The 14209-nt window shown below is 39.8% G+C and overlaps 1 protein-coding gene across 3 annotated transcripts in view; it reads left to right on the forward strand.

Moving 5' to 3' along the window:
- LOC105499577 (spermatogenesis associated 18) overlaps positions 1-14209 on the forward strand; it is a 43893-nt gene that overhangs the window by 13106 nt on the left and 16578 nt on the right. For 2 of the 3 annotated variants that reach the window (XR_011621175.1, XM_011772210.2), the window contains exons 5-6: positions 7685-7780; positions 9438-9677. Coding sequence is in view for 2 of the 3 variants with exons in the window: in XM_011772210.2 (XP_011770512.1) it covers positions 7685-7780; positions 9438-9677 (336 nt within the window). In the remaining variant the exon portion in view is untranslated. The remainder of the gene's footprint in view (positions 1-7684; positions 7781-9437; positions 9678-14209) is intronic. The other variant, XM_071093339.1, reaches the window with a different exon arrangement.

Consider the following 14209-nt stretch of genomic DNA (forward strand, 5'->3'; position numbering starts at 1 on the left):
TTTTTCAATGTGCAGATTTGTTACATATGTATACATGTACCATGTTGGTGTGCTGTACCCACTAACTCATCATTTACATTAGGTATATCTCCTAATGCTATCCCTCCCCACTCCCCATACCCCATGACAGGCCCCGGTGTGTGATGTTCCCCATTCTGTGTCCAAGTGTTCTCATTGTTCAATTCCCACTGCAGTGTTTGGTTTTCTGTTCTTGCGATAGTTTGCTGAGAATGATGGTTTCCAGCTGCATCCATGTCCCTACAAAGGACATGAACTCATCCTTTTTTATGGCTGCATAGTATTCCATGGTGTATATGTGCCACATTTTCTTAATCCAGTCTGTCGTTGATGGACATTTGGGTTAGTTCCAAGTCTTTGCCATTGTGAATAATGCCACAATAAACATACGTGTGCATGTGTCTTTATAACAGCATGATTTATAGTTCTTTGGATATATACGCAGTAATGGGATGGCTGAGTCAAATGGTATTTCTAGTTCTAGATCCTTGAGGAATCGCCACACTGTCTTCTACAATGGATGAACTAGTTTACAGTCCCACCAACAGTAAAAAGTGTTCCCATTTCTCCACATCCTCTCCAGCACCTGTTGTTTCCTGACTTTTTATTGATTGCCATTCTAACTGGTGTGAGATGGTATCTCATTGTGGTTTTGATTTGCATTTCTCTGGTATCTCATTGTGGTTTTGATTTGCATCGCTAGTGATGATGAGCATTTTTTCATGTGTCTGTTGGCTGCATAAATGTCTTCTTTTGAGAAGTGTCTGTTCATATCTTTTGCCCATTTTTTGATGGTTTTTTTTTTCTTGTAAGTTGGATTCCTAGGTGTTTTATTCTCTTGGAAGTAATTGTGAATGGGAGTTCATTCATGATTTGGCTCTCTGTTTGTCTGTTATTGGTGTATAAGAATGCTTGTGATTTTTGTACATTGATTTTGTATCCTGAGACCTTGTTGAAGTTGCTTATCAGCTTAAGGAGATTTGGGTCTGAGATGATGGGGTTTTCTAAATATACAATCATGTCATCTGCAAACAGGGACAATTTGACTTCCTCTTTTCCTAATTGAATATCCTTTATTTCTTTCTCTTGCCTGATTGTCCTGGCCAGAACTTCCAAATTATGTTAAATAGGAGTGGTGAGGAAGGGCATCCCTGTCTTGTGCCAGTTTTCAAGGGCAGTGCTTCCAGTTTTTGCCCATTCAGTATGATATTGGCTGTGGGTTTGTCATAAATAGTTTTTATTATTTTGAGATACATTCCATCAATACCAAATTTATTGAGAGTTTTTAGCATGAAGGGCTGTTGAATTTTGTCAAAGGCCTTTTCTGCATCTATTGAGATAATCATGTGGTTTTTGTCTTTGGTTCTGCTTATATGCTGGATTACGTTTATTGATTTGCATATATTCACACAGCTTTGCATCCCAGGGATGAAGCCCACTTGATCATGGTGGATAAGCTTTTTGAGGTGCTGCTGGATTCAGTTTGCCAGTACTTTATTGAGGATTTTTGCATCGATGTTCATCAGGGATATTGGTCTAAAATTCTCTTTTTTTGTTGTGTCTCTGCCAGGCTTTGGTATCAGGATGATGTTGGCCTCATGAAATGAGTTAGGGAGGATTCCCTCTTTTTCTATTGGTTGGAATGATTTCAGAAGGAATGGTACCAGCTCCTCCTTGTACCTCTGGTAGAATTCGGCTGTGAATCCGTCTGGTCCTGGACTTTTTTTGGTTGGTAGGCTATTAATTATTGCCTCACTTTCAGAGCCTGCTATTGGTCTATTCAGGGATTCAACTACTTCCTGGTTTAGTCTTGGGAGAGTGTATGTGTCCAGGAATTTATGCATTTCTTCTAGGTTTTCTAGTTTATTTGCATAGAAGTGTTTATAGTATTCTCTGATGGTAGTTTGTACTTCTGTGGGGTCTCCCAGTTAGGCTACTCGGGGGTCAGGGACCCACTTGAGCAGGCAGTCTGTCTGTTCTCAGATCTCAAACTCAGTGCTGGGAGAACCACTACTCTCTTCAAACCTCAGTTGGAAATGCAGAAATCACCCATCTTCTGTGTTGCTCACGCTGGGAGCTGGAGGCTGGAGCTGTTCCTATTCAGCCATCTTGGAACCCTTTATTTTTATTTTTATGTTATTTCAATAGATTTTGGAGAACAAGTGGTATTTGGTTACATGGATAAATTCTTTGGTGGTGATTTCTGAGATTTTGGTGCACCTGTCACCTGAGCGGTATACAGTACAGCCATTGTGTAGTCTTTTATCCCTCACCCTCCTCCTTTCTTTCCCTTCAAGTCCCCAAAGTCCATTACATCATTCTTATGCCTTTGCATCCTCATAGCTTAACTCCCACTTATAAGTGAGAATATATGACATTTGGTTTTCCATTCCTGAGTTACTTCACTTAGAATAATGGCCTCCAGCTCCATCCAAGTTGCTGCAAAGGCCATTATTTCATTTCATTGTATGGCTGACTAGTACTTCATGGTATATATATACCACATTTTCTTTATCCCCCCATTGGTTGATGGGCACTTATGTTGGTTCCATATCTCTGCAACTGTGCATTGTACTGCTATAAACATACATGTGCATGTGTCTTTTTCATAAGATGGCTTCTTTTTCTTTGGGTAGGTATGCAGTAGTGGGATGGCTGTATCAAATTGTAGTTCTACTTTTAGTTCTTTAAGAAATCTCCACACTGCTTTCAATAGTGGTTGTACTAGTTTACATTCCCACCAGCAGCATAAAAGTTTTCCCTTTTCTCCACATTTACTCCAACAGCTATTGTGTTTTGATTTTGTAATTACGACAATTCTTGCAGGAGTAAGATATCATCGCATTATGATTTTAACTTGCGTTTCCCTGGTAATTAGTGATGTTGAGCATTTTTTTCATATGTATATTGGCTGTTTGTATATCTTCTTTTGAGAATTGTCTATTCATGTCCTTTGCCCACTTTTTAATGGGATTAATTGTTTTTTTTTTCTTGCTGACTTTTTTTGACTTCATTGTAGATACTGGATATTAGCCCTTTGTCGAATGCATAGTTTGTGAATATTTTCTCCCATTATGTGGGTTGTCTGTTTACTCTGCTAAGCAGAAATTTGTTTTTGTTTCTTTGTTTCTTCTGCTGTGCAGAAGTTTCTTAGTTTAATTAGGTCTCATTTTATTTATTTTGTTTTTTGTTGCATTTGCTTTTGGGTTTTTAGGCATGAATTCTTTGCCTAAACCAATATCTAAAAGAGTTTCTGATGTTATCTTCTAGAACGTTTGTGGTTTCAGCTCTTAGATATAAGTCTTTGATCCATCTTGAGTTGATTTTTGCATAAGGTGAGAGGTGAGGATCCAGTTTCATTCTTCTACATGTAGTTTGCCAGTTTTCCAAACTCCATTTGTTGAATAGGGTGTCTTTTCTCCACTTTGTTTAGTTTTAACCCACCTGTGATTCTTATTCTGTTTTTAAATTTAAAGTATCACTAAAAGAATTTGTTCTCCACATTCTGTGGTAGCCAATTCTCTCTTCCCTCCCTTACTGTGCCTACTTGTCTCTTAAGCCAGGGTGCTGCCCCTCTATGGAATGAATGGGCCACCCAAAGTGGTTCCCTATGTCTAACCTGTGGAGACTGGATTGGTTCTGATTTAGTCCCAAAATGCAAATTCCAATAATTATGGACAAATGGCCACATGTCTGCACAGGTTTGATGAACCCTCAGGCAAGGGAAGACTTCTAGATTTTATGCCTGGATTTTGGTTAGGAATCTTGCTTTTCCTACTCTCCTATATCTAAAGTATCAGAATGTCCAATTGAATCTATCTCCTATACTTTCACACCTGCCCTTTTCTATTCCACCACCTTTGCCATGGTTCAATCCTCTGATATCTTTTTCCTGAACCAATTGCTTCCTTCTAACTGGCTTCCCCACTTCCATTCTTGGTCAACCACCATCCATTTTCCACTTAGCAAATATATATATACATACATATATATATATATCATTCTTTTTTTTTTTTCTGTTTTTGTTTTGAGACAGAGTCTCGCTCTGTCACCCAGGCTGGGGTGCAGTGGTGCGATCTCGGCTCACTGCAAGCTCTGCCTTCCAGGTTCACGCCATTCTCCTGCCTTAGCCTTCTGAATAGCTGGGACTACAGGTGCCCGCCACCACACCTGGCTAGTTTTTTGTATTTTTAGTAGAGATGGCATTTCACCGTGTTAGCCAGGATGGTCTCGAACTCCTGGCCTCATGATCCGCCCGCCTTGGCTTCCCAAAGTGCTGGGATTACAGGCGTGAGCCACGGCACCCAGTCATATCAAATTATCCTTCTGATTAAAAGCTGTTAGTCTGCTCCTTTTTCAAATATTATATTTTATTTTAAGTTCCCGGATACACGTGCAGGATGTGCAGGTTTCTTATATGGGTAAACATGTGCCACGGTGGTTTGCTGCACAGATTAACTCATCACCTAGGTATTAAGCCCCACATGCATTAGCTATTTATACTGATGCTCTCCCTTCTCCCAGCCCCCAACAGGCCCCAGTATATATAGTTCCCTTCCCTGTGTCCTTGTGTTCTCATTGTTCAGCTCCCACTTATGAGTGAGAACATGTAGTGTTTGGTTTTCTGTTTCTGCGTTAGTTTACCAAAGATAATGGCTTCTAGTTTCATCTATTTCCATGCAAAGGACGTAATCTTATTCTTTTTTTGGCTACATAGTATTCCATGGTGCGTATGTACCACATTTTCTTTATTTGGTCTATCATTGATGGGCATTTGGGCTGATTCCATGTCTTTGCTATTGTGAACAGTGCTGCAATAAACATACATAAGCATGTATCTATAATATAATTATTTATATTCCTTTGGGTATATACCCAGTAATGGGATTGCTGGGTCAAATGGTATTTCGGTTCTAGATCCTTGAGGAATCACCACACTCTTCCACAATGGTTGAACTAATTTACATTTCCACTAACGTGTGAAAAATTTCCTATTTCTCTGCAGCCTCGCCAGCATCTGTTGTTTCTTGACTTTTTAATAATTGCCATTCTGACTGGCATGAGATGGTATCTCATTGTGGTTTGATTTGCATTTCTCTAATAATCAGTGATGTTGAGCTTATTTTTATATGTTTGTTGGTCACATAAATGTCTTGAGAAGTGTCTGTTCATGTTCTTTGCCCACTTTTTGATGGGGTTGTTTGTTTTTCTCTTATAAGTTTGTTTAAGTAGTCTCTTCTCTTTATACTTAGAAAAAATTCTAAATTTCTCACCAGGGCTCTCATAGCAGCCCTACTGATCTGGCTGTATTTCTGCCCCAGTGTCATCTGTCACTTTCTCCTGACCCAGTCTACTATCTACTTCCTCACCTTGAGGCCTTTGCCTGTGCTCTTCCATTGCCTGAAAGAACTTTCCAGTCTTCCACTGGCTCTTTGCATGCCTGGTCTTTATTATCTTACAAGTCTCAGCTTAAATGTGCCTTTCTCAGAGTCCTTCTGTGACCACCATACATTGAAAGGTCTTTCTTCTCTCTAATTCTCTTTCACGGTGATCTGCTTTTCTCATAATAGCACTTATGAGAAAAGTTAGAGAGTGAAGTCACAACTGGGAACTTAAAAAAATAAACTTGTTTGTATATATATGATCTATCTCCCCAACTAACCTGGAAGATCCAAAGGGTTACTGTCTTGCATTGCTTTCTTGACACTGTTGTATCTCCAGTACTGAGCATCATGCCTAGCTCACAGTAAGTACTCAATAATCTGCTCAATGAATGGATACACAACAAAATATTTAAATAGAATGTCAGCCTGATTAAAACAATTCTTAGCATATGAATGTACTTTTCTTTCTTCTCTTTGTATGATATCCAAACACATGAAATTAGCATGTATGTTTGCTTGTATGTGCATCCGCTTGTGTGTGTTAGGAGAAAAATACCCAAGTTCTTAATTCTTGCTTGTATTTTCCTCCTTTTCTTGATCCATTTTCTACAGTTTCTTTTCTCTTGATAAAAATGCTCATTTTCACATATTTACTTTTAAAAACTTGTTATCTCTTTATATTTGAATTAGATCATACTAGTTTCCTTTCAATCTCCAATAGTCACATTATGAAGTTAATGCTATTTTTTGCTTTCTTTTCATCTTTAGATATTTCACTCATTCATTCCTTTCTCATTAAAAAAATATACCTTGTGACAGGCACTGTTTAGGTGCTGGGGGTAGAGATGAATAAAATAAAATTATTGCTCTCAAATAGTTTATAGTGTGAATGCAATGAGGTAAATGTGAGTGGAGCGCCGAGAAGGGGAAACAAACTTTGCTTGGGAGAGTTGGGGATAGTATGTGGAAGACTCTTGCTGAATGCGCATTTATTAGAGGAGGAAGCAGGTAGGGGATGGAATTTTGGATGTCTGGTTAAGATCTGTGGGATTGACAGGGATGCTGTTAGCACATTATTTCTCAGGCTGCTCCACTCTCAAAGTGAAAATCCCAGTGTTTTGCCCTCCACTGTTCTTCCATCTAGAGGGAAGGATAAAGGCTGATGTGAGTTTGGAAGGCAACTGCACTACCTTAGCCTCAGGACAAGTGCTATGATCTCTCTGGCAGAGTCAGAGAAGTCAAGAAGACTTTGTCAACTCAAGTCTCACTGTTCTGGGGTAACCTCATTGAGGACCATTGGTCTTTATTCAACATCATCTATCTCACTTCCATTTTTTTTTTTGGAGACATGCTCTTACTTTGCCACCCAGGCTGGAGTGCAGTAGCACAATCAAAGCTCACTGCAGCTTCAAACTCCTAGTCTGAAGAGATTCTCCCACCTCAGCCTCCTGAGTAGCTGGGACTACAGGCACACACCACCACACCTGGCTTTATTTATTTATTTATTTTTTTATGGAGACAGGGTCTCACTGTGTTGCACAGGCTGGTCTTGAACTCCTGAGTTCAAGAGATTCTCCTGCCTTGGCTTCCCAAAGTGTTGGAATTACAGACATGAGCTACTGCACCCAGACCCACTTATTTTTTAAATTAGATAGACCTAAATAATACGATTTATTATGATTTGTCTACCATGAAGAGGATTTGAAACTGATAATGACAGAGATACAGTGAAAACTCAGAGAATTTGTGTTCAATAAGTAGTAGAAGTCAGAGGCAGGAAGACATGAAGTACCTGATTGTCAAGGGTGATTGTGAGGACTTTATAGGTGGGCACATAATTTTTTTAAATATTGAGGAAGTCTGCAGCTCCACAGTGCAAAGCAATAAAAATTGATGTTGGTATATTGTAGAAAAATGGAGATTTTGTAGAGAAAGCCAACCTGGGGCTTTGATGTAATTAGAGCAGATGAATTAGGAGGGTGAGAAGGAGAAATTGAACAAGTTTCTTTGTCCTTTATATTCTAATACTAATAGTCTTTTGGGGGTAGTAGCTCTGTAATTTCCCAGTGTTTGACATTGAGCAAAGGATGTTACCATGTTTTAGCATACAAGTCCACCACAATTTTTGCAATATTACTGATTGAATGCAGATGTCTTTTAACTTGATCTTGTTTATGTTGAACTATGTCATATACCAGAAGTTCCTAAGTGAGCCTCTGCCTTGATTTAGAAAGTCTGCCAATTTTGAAAAATCTATCTTTAGTTACTGATTTCTCTTACAGTCTGGCTGAAACTGAAAAGAATCTTGAAGAAACCAAGAACAGATCGGCCATATCCCTGTTGGCTGCAGAGGAGGAAATAAATCAGCTAAAAAAGCAGTAAGAAAAAAATGACAGGATTATTGCAGCCTAAATCATTGAATTTAGCTTTTTTGGTGCTCCATTACAACATGAAAGAATCTGTTCACCACCAGAGAGAAAATGCAGAAATATTTTTATTAATTATACATATATATTTACTACAAAAATATTACTTATCTACTATAGAAAACTTCCAAAGTACAACATAGTATAAAGGAATACAGAAACCCTTTCATAACTCCAGAGCCAGTGACTGTTAACATTTTGCATTCCTTCCAATTAATATATTAATAATAGAGTTAAGACTACAGAATAAAGTATATAAGTATACAATTTTGGATCCTAACTTTTCACCTGACATTGTTTTCCTCTGTCACTAAGAAAAAATACTGCAGAAGTTAGTTTTAAATAGGTTCATTATGTTCCATCATTTGGGGATTGAATATTTACTTGTATACTAATTTTCAACATTGAAAATAATATTGGGATAATTTTTGTCGAAAAATCTCAGTTGAGCCATCTGATTATTCCTTATAGATAAAATTCTAGAAGGGGAAAATAAACATTGATCTTTTAGGGTTATTTCTTCCTGGATCTTAATTTTGATCCCCCCCTCCCAAAAGAATAAGTGGGAGGTGTATTTTACACACACACACACACACCCCTTTTGATTATCTTCACACGTGTTCCAGTGGTTCTGATTTCATCAGGAACACTCATAAATCTTAGCTAGGAACACTGTTCTAATTTCTACTTCTGTCTTCCCCTTCCTCATCATTTTAATCTCTAATTTCCTATTTGTTAAACCTTCTCAAATCCATCGATCATATTACTCATCAATTACCTATAGCACCAATTCTGTTCTTTACTGTTTGTATTGCAGCTTTTCATTCCATTACATCTTTAGCTTCTTTGCATCCTTCTTAATCCTACTTTCTTATCTTCTTAATCTTACCTTTTCATCATACACCCTTGTCATTTTCATCACAGCATGTTCTCTTCTTCCGGCTTTTGCTTTTGTTTTATGGTGGCCACGCCTCTTTGTAGCTTGATGAGGATGCCAATTTTATTTCTAAAGATTTTTTTTTGTTTGCTACATTATTTTCATAGGTTCATACTTCTAGCTAGTTTTGTGGATGTTTTTCAGTTCCCATTATAGTTTTCTCTCATATTCCAACTATTCAGAGAATCAAAGATTCTAATTAATATTAAATATTCCAATTAATGTGTTACAAATATAGTTGAGACTATTCAGAGAATCAAAGAACTAGTGAGGGTAGGAGATTATATTGTAGAACTGCTTCCTGCGTAGCTTTTGGAGGTCAAATGTTTTCAGCGTGCAGTTAAGATCTGTCCCATACTGTCCAACATGGGACAGTATGACTATAAGTCCAGTGTTTTTGCTACAGGATCTGTATGAGTGTCCTTTCTTTAGGAATTTTTCCCCATGCAAGCTGCAGACATAGAGTGGCATCCTGACCCTGGGAGTTCTGCTCCTTGCTAATTTGTTCATTCACATGTATTTCCACCAGTTTCCCAATGCAATAATGGCAGGCTGAGTAGAATAGCCTCTGTTGGTAAGCATGCCAATTGCTGCTTATTACCTTTCCTTCCTTCCTTCACTCCCTCCCCTCTCCTCTCTTCCCTTCCTCTGCCCTCTCTCTTTGCTGTTCAGGCTTAAAACTCTTCAAGCTCAGGAGGATGCCCGCCACAGACACACAGATCAGAGGAGCTCAGAGAATAGGCGGTCAGAGCCTCGGAGCTCTGAGGAGCGGAGGTGTGAGCAGTGGAGTTCACTCAAGCGGAATGCAGACCAGCGGGACACAGAAGTCACATCCGATTATAAGAAACAGCTCCGAAACCTGAAGGAGGAAATAGCTGTTCTGTCTGCTGAGAAAAGTGCACTCCAAGGAAGGTCAGACAAACTCTCAAATATCTAATTTAGGCTCTTTTTGCTAAGTTAAGGGATCGGGGAGGGGAAAATAAGTAAAATGATAAAATGATACCCTGAATCAAAACCTCAGCAATCTGGCAAGCTTTCAATTGTAAAGGGATTGTTTTCTTAACTGCCCCCCTTCCAGAGAGAGAAAATACCTCCTGAGTTGCCAGCGTTTGGACACTAATTAACTTTGGGCTGAGAGATATGGAAAAGGAAAATTCTTTTTTTTTTTTTTTTTTTTTTTTTTTTTTTGAGACAGAGTCCTGCTCTGTCGACCAGGCTGGAGTGCAGTGGCATGATCTCGGCTCGCTGCAACCTTTGCCTCCTGGGTTCAAGTGATTCTCCTGCCTCAACCTCCCGAGTAGCTGAGATTACAGACACACACCACCATGCTCAGTTAATTTTGTTCTTACTTTTAGTAGAGATGGGGGTTCACCATGTTGGCCAGGCTGGTCTCGAACTCTTGGCCTCAGGTGATCTGCCTGCCTCCACCTCCCAAAGTGCTGGGATTACAGGCGTGAGCCACCATGCCCGGTTGTAAGGAAAGTTCTTTGACTTGAAACCAGAATTGTGCGGGCCTATGGTGCAAGAGGTGGTACCCTCATGGAAAAACTGTTCTGTAATATGAGGGTCATTTTCTCTGAGGCCTGGGAGTCCTCCCTCCAGGGATACTGTCCATTTTACTGCAGGGTATTTCCCTTTTGTATCTGACTTTGATGGGATGTATAGGTGAAGTGTTCTTGTGAAATCCCTTTCTACTTATGGACAGATGTTAAGACAGGCCATCAAGATAGTGTTAAGTAAGGACAAAGGAGATGTTCCTCTGGAGTCTCTGCATTTTCCTTATTCTTTTTAACAACCCCCCTCAAGCACCTAATGTGTTCTGCTCCAGGCTGTGAAAGTCCCTATTTCCATTCTCTAAATGTCACCACAGTCTTTAATTTTGAGGAATCATTCTGTCAGTGTTGTGTTTGTGCCAACTTGTATTGACTCCCAAGAATGAATTATGTGCCTGTTTGACATGGTGGTAGTATTTACACCACGGGAATTGGCAAACACCATAAGTGAGTCTCACCCTACCCAACCCAACCTCCCTGGCTGTTGTACTCAGTTTTGCATTACCTTTTGCCAGATAGTTTCTTCTGTAAAACCTCCCTTTTTGGAGACCCATTTACTTCGGGCTAGCTAGTCTGATAATTTACTTCATACTTGAGGGCAATATAACTTTTTATAGACACAGTAGTTTATAATATACCTAGTACTTCCACATGTATTTGCTCATCTGACCTTCTAATCCCCACCTCCACCCTAAAATAGGGCAAAAGTTATGTATCTGAAAACTGGGAATTCCAGCTACATAGGAGGTTGTCATGGGGAAGATTGCTTGAGCCCAGGAATTCTAGACAAGCCTGGGCAATGTGGCAAGAACTCATCTCTAAAAAGAGTTAAAAAATAAATAAATTAGCTGGGTATGCCTGTGGTCCTAGATCCTCTGGAGGCTGAGGCAGGAGGAACTCTTTAGCCCAGGAGTTCAAAGCTGCAGTGAGCTATGATTGAGCTAAGGGATTTTTGGAAACCAATCAGTAAAGGTTTTGGCCCAGTTTTGGTTACTTTGGGAGAGTGTGTTTAACCATTTGGCTTGTTCGAAAATTTCTTGGACATGAGTTTCCACTTTTCTAGACACATTAATGTAGATCAACAGGTTTTACTGATGACAGCACCTTGCTCAGCTAGGAGATAATCTAGAGCTCGTCTATTTCAAAAACCATTCCTGCTAGTGAGCCTAAAGACCTTTCTAGCAGCGATAGACTTGCACCAGTATTTGCTAAGGCCAGTATTTGCCAGTATTTCAAGGGAGGTGGTAAGTTTCCGTGATGTGATTTCATGGTAAGTAAAACTTCCCCAAGGGGCAAGAGTTGTGATAGTTCCCACAACTCTGGCCACAGTAAATCCTAGGGCCCTTTTTCTTCTAGAATGGGATTCTAGATTGGAAATTATGTTCAAGACAATGATTTGGGTGGGAGCTATTGTACCCAGAGTACAAACACCATAATGAAAAGAATCATGAGGATGGAATAAAGCCAAAGATTAAAAAGAGTTTAAATAATTTTTAGCAGTGCCACAAAGCCATAAGAGCCCAGGAGGGGCAGCCAGGTAATATGGTGTGGTTGGTTTCATTAAAATGTTGGAAACAAAGGAAAGGGGCCTCTTGACAGTTTTTGAGAGGCTCCACAGGAGAGGAAAAGTCATGTTAATGTCCCAACTGGTTGGGTGGGTGGGGGGCGCAGCGGTGGTGTTCAAAACCAGGGAAGTGTATGTGCAATGGATAGGATATAAGTGACATGATGGTTATTTCCCACATTGGTTTTATCATTCTAGTGACATACATGAGTGGTATTAGGAGTGCAAGGGATGGTGTATACTGGAGGCCTTACTATATTCGTTTGTTTGAAAGGCTTAAAAATGGGCAGTGATGAGATAGATTCAGAGTTTTGTTGTAAGAGCCTAAGGCCTCAAATGGGTTAATGTTACCCACAGGAGTATCCCAGGGTGTACATCCCAAAGTAGCATTACAATTAAAGAAGTTCCAATGATATTGTAAGTATGGATGGTGGGGGAAGTAATAAGATTACACAAAGGTGGAGATGTTTCCCATTTTACCAGCATAGAGAGAAATGGTTAGGGTAGGAAGGTGTGTTAAAAATCTTACTCAGCCACAATTAGATTTACCCAAAGCTCATCCACAGAAATGGAAAAGATAGGGGCCTGGAAGGACTGAAGGCCCCACCAGTCATCTAGAGGATGACTTTCAGAGGCTTGATTATAATCCAGGAATAGAGTTAGAGGTGCATGTCCTTCCCCTTGTCCTTGTTCTGCAGAATCCCCTTGTCAGGTATGTTGGTGAGGTTGTGGCTATTATGGCTTAGGAGAAAGAAGTGCCCCTCTGTCACGAGGAAGGGAGGGACACTCACTTTTCTAATGATGCTCTTGTTTGCAAGGAGAATAGGGTCCTCATTGTAACCTGGAGGTGGCTTGTAACCTGGAGGCTTTGGACATTTTCTACTCTAGTGTCCTGGATTTCTGCAGCGATGACAGACCCCTGTTCTGTTAGTGTTATGGGGACGAGCCTTGGGATTATTGGCTAATGAAAAAGAATGTGCCAATGCTGTCACCATGTAATGAGTGTGGTGCTGGCACTTTTCCTCCTCCAATGGAACTGTTTTTATTTTAGATATTTCCTCCTGATTATTGAAAATCTTAAAGGCTATGTTTAATAAAGTAAGAAAGGGAGTTTGTGGGCCTTGTTCTAAGTTTTAGAGTTTTTGTCTGATGTCTGGGGAGGTCTGACTTAAAAAATATATGGCCAGAATGGATAGGCCCTTAGGGATTGGGGGGTCAAAACTTGTGTATTTATGCATGTCCTCCACCAGTGTAGCCTGGAAAAGGATGGGACTCTCAGATGGCTCCTGGGTGATTTCTTGTAATTTAGAAAAATTAACAGGTTTTACTACTGCCTTTTTCATTTCTTCCAACAAAAAAGAGATCATATAATCTCATCTGCCCTTGCCTCTGTTTGGGCCGGCATCAGTGGCCTGGTATTGCCAATTGGGTTCTGTGTTGGGGACAGCTTCTGCCCCAGCTTTAGCATTGTTAGGATTATGAACATGAGCTTCATCTGCCCAAGCTTGACCATATGCGTGACCTTTCTTCATGGGAACAGCAAGTAGTTAATACCACAAATATGTCTTGCTAGGTTCAATCAAAGGCAATAGTCAAAACCTGAAATTCTTGAATGAACTTAGAGGGATCCTGGCTAAATGAACCCAAACTTGGATTAAATTTGTGAAAGATCAGACATTGGAAAAGGGACATGAACTTGGATTGCTCCTAAATCTCCATTAGCCACCTCACAGACAGGCAAAACATTTTGAGATTTTCCGAGGACTCTGTACCAGTGTTATATGTAACTCCTGTGTGAGTATCTGAGAGGGATAAAGTATCTGGACATGGGGGTGATTGATTAGGGGATGGAGCAGATGGGGAGAGTATAGGCGAAGCATGAGCAGGCTGAGGACAGCGTGATAGGCAAAAGGGTCAGACACCAGAATCAAGGAGGGAGGAAGTTCCTTGAAAGGATACATGAAAATTTTTATGTAATTTTGAGGTTTTGGATAAAGCCAGAAAGACCTGAACATATGGGACCTCTGAATCCCTTTTGAGGTTCTGGTAAAATGAGTCTAGATGTAAAATAATATTGTGATGCAAAGTTCCATTAATAGGTCAATTAGATTTATTAGGGACTACAAAAGAAAATTATATGCTTCTTTTTGAGAGTTTATAGGTCAAAATGGGACTGATTTTTAAGAATGCATGCATTCTGAAGATGTATAGAAATTCTAGTTACTTATAAATTTTGGGGAAAGAAGTCTGGTACCAGATGCTGGAGTCAGATGATAGGGAAGTCTAATCACTTCTGAATTACTCAGATAAGGAGTTTTGCCTTCCGA

Source organism: Macaca nemestrina, chromosome 3, assembly GCF_043159975.1.
Source record: "Macaca nemestrina isolate mMacNem1 chromosome 3, mMacNem.hap1, whole genome shotgun sequence".
Taxonomy (NCBI): Eukaryota; Metazoa; Chordata; class Mammalia; order Primates; family Cercopithecidae; genus Macaca; species Macaca nemestrina.